Source organism: Notothenia rossii (assembly GCF_949606895.1).
Source record: "Notothenia rossii genome assembly, chromosome: 1".
Taxonomy (NCBI): Eukaryota; Metazoa; Chordata; class Actinopteri; order Perciformes; family Nototheniidae; genus Notothenia; species Notothenia rossii.
The window spans coordinates 89,576,533-89,582,665 of NC_136912.1; the positions used below are offsets into that span (position 1 = coordinate 89,576,533).

At 42.7% G+C, this 6,133-nt stretch overlaps 1 protein-coding gene across 1 annotated transcript; it reads left to right on the top strand.

Moving 5' to 3' along the window:
* Positions 1-1,242: 1,242 nt before the first annotated feature.
* On the top strand, positions 1,243-5,489 carry LOC307023733 (cytochrome P450 2J2-like). The gene is made up of 4 exons (XM_079657232.1): positions 1,243-1,673; positions 1,862-2,009; positions 2,125-2,195; positions 2,289-5,489. The coding sequence occupies exons 1-4, from the start codon at positions 1,521-1,523 to the stop codon at positions 2,406-2,408; spliced, it is 492 nt and encodes a 163-aa protein (XP_079513358.1). The 5' UTR covers positions 1,243-1,520; the 3' UTR covers positions 2,409-5,489.
* Positions 5,490-6,133: the final 644 nt, after the last annotated feature.

Consider the following 6,133-nt stretch of genomic DNA (forward strand, 5'->3'; position numbering starts at 1 on the left):
GCTTTGAGGGGTCTTAAAGACTGGATAAAGCGCTATATAAGTACAGTCCATTTACCATTTACATTAAAATGAATATACCAGAAATACACTATATCAAACTTTCTGCCTCCCTCAATGTCCTCACTAATTTTCTTTTGGTTTGGTCTACAGCACCTTAGTAAGGTGTTTGGTATGGGGAATAAGGGTATTTAAATCTGCCTGTCTAATTATCCTAAATCTAATAAGATTTCACTTGCCGGATTTACATGATAGAACAAATTATATTCCTATCTGGTGTTAAACAGGTTTGAGGTTTTAAAAGAAGCTTTGGTTAATCAAAAAGACAGCCTGGTAGACCGCCGAAGTAACAGACAGAGACTCAGCACTTTTGAAACAGGGCTGAAACAGAGCGATATAGAGAACAGAGATGATGTGGGTCATTGTGCAATCATTAGTCATATTCCAAGAAAAATTATACTGAATTCATGCCAGAACAAGCACCAAAGCCAAATGAGTCCACACATCATGTGTGTTTATGGGTGTGAGTTTTTTTATCAGTACTGCGGAAGTCACACACTCTTTCATTGGAAGAACATTGAGAAAGAATTGTGGTGCAAGAAGTAAAAAAAAAAGCAGGACACACACACACACACGTACACACACGTACACACACACACGTACACACACGTACACACACACACACACACACACACACACACACACACACACACACACACACGTACACACACACACGTACACACACACGTACACACACACACGTACACACACACACGTACACACACGTGTACACACACACACACACACACACACACACACACACACACATACATATACAGTCTCCTAACTATTTATCAACTTTTCAGATTTGTATGTACTTCATGTTTAACTTATTTTGGTGTTTAAGTAATGGGAACTCGTGGAAGCAAGTTTCAACCCCTCGTAATTTTGGATTTGGCATGAAGTCCATTGAAGCAGTCATCTTGGATGAATCCACTCATTGCGCAAAAGTCACTGATGTGCAATATTATGCACATATATAGATATGCAATTTACATGGAATGTTCTGTTTAACTGTGAAGGCAAGCCATTCAATCCACACCTTTTCATCAACAACGCTGTCTCCAACATCATTTGCTCGCTGGTTTTTGGTCAACGCTTTGAGTACAGCAAAAAAAAATCATGCAATTGATGGAGTTGTTTGGCAAAAGTCTCCAGATTCAAGCCTCTATTTGGGCACAGGTAGAGTATTTTCCATTTTATAATTAATTAAATCTTTATGCTGTGTACCTATTTTGTGCTAGACATTCCTCATTGTGAGAGTTTATCAGTCATGCCTGTTTGCACAGGTATCTAATATGTACATAAAAAGCTCAACATAAAGAATGCACATGTTGCAAAAGGATCAATTTGTATGTTTTTTCCATTATTTACAGTAAAAACACTGAAATGCCTTATCAATATGCAGTGTTTTTTCCAGTCTGCTCTATACTCTTCAGCTCTTCAACACGTTCCCTCGGCTGATGAGACGTTTGCCACGGCCTCATCAGACAGTCCAGCACATGTTGAACGATGTGAAGGACTTCATAAGAGTAGAGATTAAGAAGCACAAACAGAACTGGGATCCCTCAGACACAAGAGACTACATCGACTGCTTCCTGAACGAGATTCAAAGGGTGATTTTCTCTAAATGTAGCTTTGTTATTCTTATGATGTGTTGTTCATAAAAATGCTCGTTGTTTAATTCCTGTTTACATCATATCCGATTGTTTTGCACCTACATCTGAACTACTGTATCAGATGTTAATGTGTTGTAATTGTAAAGTTGTTAGCATATATCAACACATGTGTTTGCATATCTTAGGGTAAGGTGCAGGCTGAAGATACTTTTCATGATGAAAACCTGGTTATGTGTGTCATGGTCATGGATCTGTTTGTGGCTGGATCTGAGACCACTTCAACCACCCTGTGCTGGGGTTTCCTCTACATGGCAAAGTACCCTGAGATGCAGGGTAAAAGTCAACACATTTTTTGTACTTACTTGATTATGTCCAAATGTGTGATTATATGACAATACAAAGATATGTTGGTTGGAGTAAAAATCTAATCAAATTAAAATCACAACAGACAGAATGGAAAGTGTCACGAACTTGGAAACACAAGGTATTGGACTCAAATGCACAACCCGCGAGCCAGAGGTAAAGCATAATTGATATACTTTATTTGCACAAAAAAGTTAACAAAAGGAAATTGCTCACAACGTGAGAAACTAAACTTAACATACATTTCAGGAGCAAAAAATAGGCATTGAATCCAAAGCAAACGCTGAAGAGCAGAATACTGGCATGGGGACAGGACAAGACGAACTGACAAAGAACAAAGGGAAACTGGGGACTATAAACAAAAGGTAACTGGGCACAGCTGGAAACAATCAGAGGCGGGTCTGACGCTGATGAGGGCGGGAGACACACACCAGGATAGGAAGTGGGAGACTTTAACATTTTTGACGGGACACAACGGAAAGTGTCTATAACAGCAGTTCCCAACCTTCTTCAACTCAGGGCCCAAATATAAATTAAATGTTCGCGGCCCACATTCAACCATAAACAATATGGAGACTAAATAAAGTTCTGATTAGTCAATTCAGAACATGTGACACGTTAATCCAGTAGTACAGAGCGCTGTCAAGGACTGTAATGCCCGTTGCCAAGGAGGATCAAGAAAGAGAAAGGAAAAGAGGTTCAAATAAAAAAAAATCTTAATAATTAAATGTTTCCACACAAATCATAATGTTTTCAGATTATTTAGCGGTCCGCTTGCAATGCCTTCGAGGCCCACTAGGGAACCACGGCCAACAGGTTGGGAACTGCTGGTCTATAAGATGTTCTATTCCAGCATGTTAATGTTTCAATGTCGGCCTGTTCCCAAGGACTGCAAAGGTCCAGGCTGAGATAGACGGAGTGATTGGAGAGTGCAGACAGCCGTCTATGGAAGATCGTCCAAAAATGCCTTACACCAGGCCTATACAACTGGCAGCCCGCGGGCCAGATGCGGCCCAGAACCAACTCCCGAGTGGCCCTGCCTCCCTTAGCCAAATTCCTACACTAGTACAGACCATGAACGCAACACTCCGCGTTGCATAGAAACCACCAAACCACAACGCAGCACGTTTTTTGAAAGTGCATCTAGTGGTGCTAGTAATGGTGATCCTATGATAGCAACTCTAAAACATGTCTCTCTCAACTCTGAAGCTTAAACAGAGACAAAACGGTCTTGATCTTGTGGAGCAGATCCAAGTGAAGCTGGACCTTTTCGCGACCGACTTGAGCACGGGTCGGATGCTGCATTTTCCGACGCTCCCAAAACACATCACATCTCCGGCACAAATCACGTATGTGATGACAGATTTCATTGCGAGGTTGAAAGAGAACTTTGCCGGTCGATTGGATGGACTTGCTCTGCCCACAGAGGTGATGGGCTTTGCCAGAGACCCCTTCACTGTTGCAATAGAGGGGGACGTATCAACCAGAGCAAAGGAAGTGGTCCCTTGCATCGACAAGGGGAAATATACACTGGAACTTATTGACATGCAGCGCACTAACGGGCCAGCGAAGTTTTGGAGTGATGTCAAAAAACAGCAGTTCCCTAACGTTCAGAATGTAGCGATCTGTGTGCTCAGTATGTTTGGATCAACATACAAATGTGAATCAAGCTTTTCACACATGAACTCAATCAAAAGTAGCACTCGCTGCCAGAGGCGCGGGAAGGTATTTTGAGTGGGGGTGCTGATGTGCTGGACTCCAGTGAACACTATTACGGGCACTATAGAGCACGCACAAAAAAACTCCCCACACGCAAACACACAGTACACCCGCGACTGTTACAATGAAGGCTCGATAATCAGCTCACGGCATATAGGCAGGGGTAAAGTGCTATTTTTTACGAGTGGGGAGCGGACCTCACCTCCTCTAGAGCTGGTTTCTACACGGACCACTATTGCGGTAAGCATGTTGTAACTTCCGGTTGTTGTTGTCATCTCCGGGTATCCCGTGTGCCTGTTCTGTTGCTGATAGCTTGTTATCTTAACTTAATCGATCGTTTTAAAACTCTTGATCACGGCAACTGCCTGACGTTGTAATCACACGTTACTACAGCTTAAGCACTCACAAACTCTCCTTCTCTTAGCGACTGTAACTCCACAGTTGCCTACACTCTTTTCGGGTTTGCTAACGGTAGCTACTTTAGCTTGATAGCTAGCCATGGCTCTTTCCCCACCCTCGGGTGCTATTTCCTGCTCTAACTGTCTCATGTTTGGTTACTCCCCTACCTCCTTTACTGGTACCGATACATGTGTTAAATGTAGTATAGTTGTTAGGTTGGAGGCGGGAATCATAGCCATAGAAGCCCGGCTCCGCATCTTAGAAAATAACTCAGCTACAGTAAAGCCCATGTTAGCCGGTGCGGACCGGCAAAAGGTAGCTCCTCTTAGCCGTCCCCCGGCAACTCCCGAGCAGCAGGGAGAATGGGTGACTGTTCAGAAGGGGCATAACGCGAAACCCGCAGGTCCCCACCAACCCGTTCACGTATCTAACAGATATTCCCCACTCAGCGAGACACCCGCTGAGAAGCCAACTCTGGTTATTGGTAGCTCTATTATGAGACACGTGAATTTAGAGACCGATGCCTCCACAGTCACATGCATTCCGGGGGCCAGAGCGGGCGACGTTGAGGCGCATCTTAAACTACTGGCTAAAAATAAACGTAAATACAGTAGGATTGTTATTCACGTCGGTGGTAATGATGTTCGTTTACGCCAATCAGAATGCACCAAACTTAATGTGGCGTCGGTGTGTAGTTATGCTAAAACAATGTCGGACACCGTAATCTTCTCTGGTCCCCTCCCCAATCTGATCAATGATGACATGTATAGCCGCATGTCATCATTTCAGCGCTGGTTGTCTTGGTGGTGCCCAGCAAACAATGTGGGCTTCGTGAATAATTGGACAGCCTTCTGGGGAAAACCTGGTCTGATTAAGAGAGACGGCATTCATCCTACTTTGGAAGGTGCAAATCTCATTTCGGCAAACATTTCAGGGCTCTGTGGACTTAATCCATGACAAACTGGAGTTGAGACCAGGAGGCAGAGTCGCAGTCTTACACGCTTCTCTGCGCTCTCTCCTAGGCAGTCATCCATAGGAATCCCGACCCCAATAAAATACCCAATATTAACGGTGTGTGTGTCTGCCCAAGGACAATTTAAGGTAAAACCTAATAGAGGTGTCATACATAATAACCTAATAAAAGTAAATGTAACAACTACTACAGTGCAACAAAACAGGAAGATTAAATGTGGTCTCTTAAACATAAGATCTCTAGCATCTAAAGCAATACTGGTAAATGATTTAATATCAGATTATAATATTGCTATATGCTGTCTCACTGAAACTTGGTTGAGACATGAAGAATATGTCAGCATAAATGAGGCCACTCCACCCAGCCATATCAATACTCATATTGCCCGAGGCACGGGCCGAGGTAATCCTGCTTTATCCGACCATTTCTTAGTAACTTTTGAAGTACTGTTACTAGACTACAAAGCATTAGCCAAAAGCTCCTGCAGCAGAAACCTATCTGTTAGTGCTATAGCCAAATTTAAGGAAGAGATTCCACCAATACTTAACTCGATAGCATGTCTGCATGTAGGGGAGGAAACTTATACAAAATGTACACCACCCCAAATTGATCATGTTGTTGATAGTGCTACAGATGCGCTGCGAATAAAATTAGACTCTGTTGCTCCTTTGAAAAAGAAGAAAATAAAACATAGATTAGCTCCATGGCATAATGCCGAAACCCGCAAAATAAAGCAAAAGTCGAGACAACTTGAAAGGATATGGCGTTCCACTAAACTTGAAGAATCTCGTTTAATTTGGCATATTACTCTCAATGAATATAAGAAAGCACTGCGTAAAGCGAGAGCAGCATACTACTCTTCATTAATAGATGAGAATAAGAATAATGCAAGATTTCTTTTCAGCACTGTAGCCAGGCTGACAGAGAGCCACAGCTCGACTGAGCCTTCTATTCCCATAGCACTCAGTAGTAATGATTTTATGTGCTTTTTTAACGATAAAAT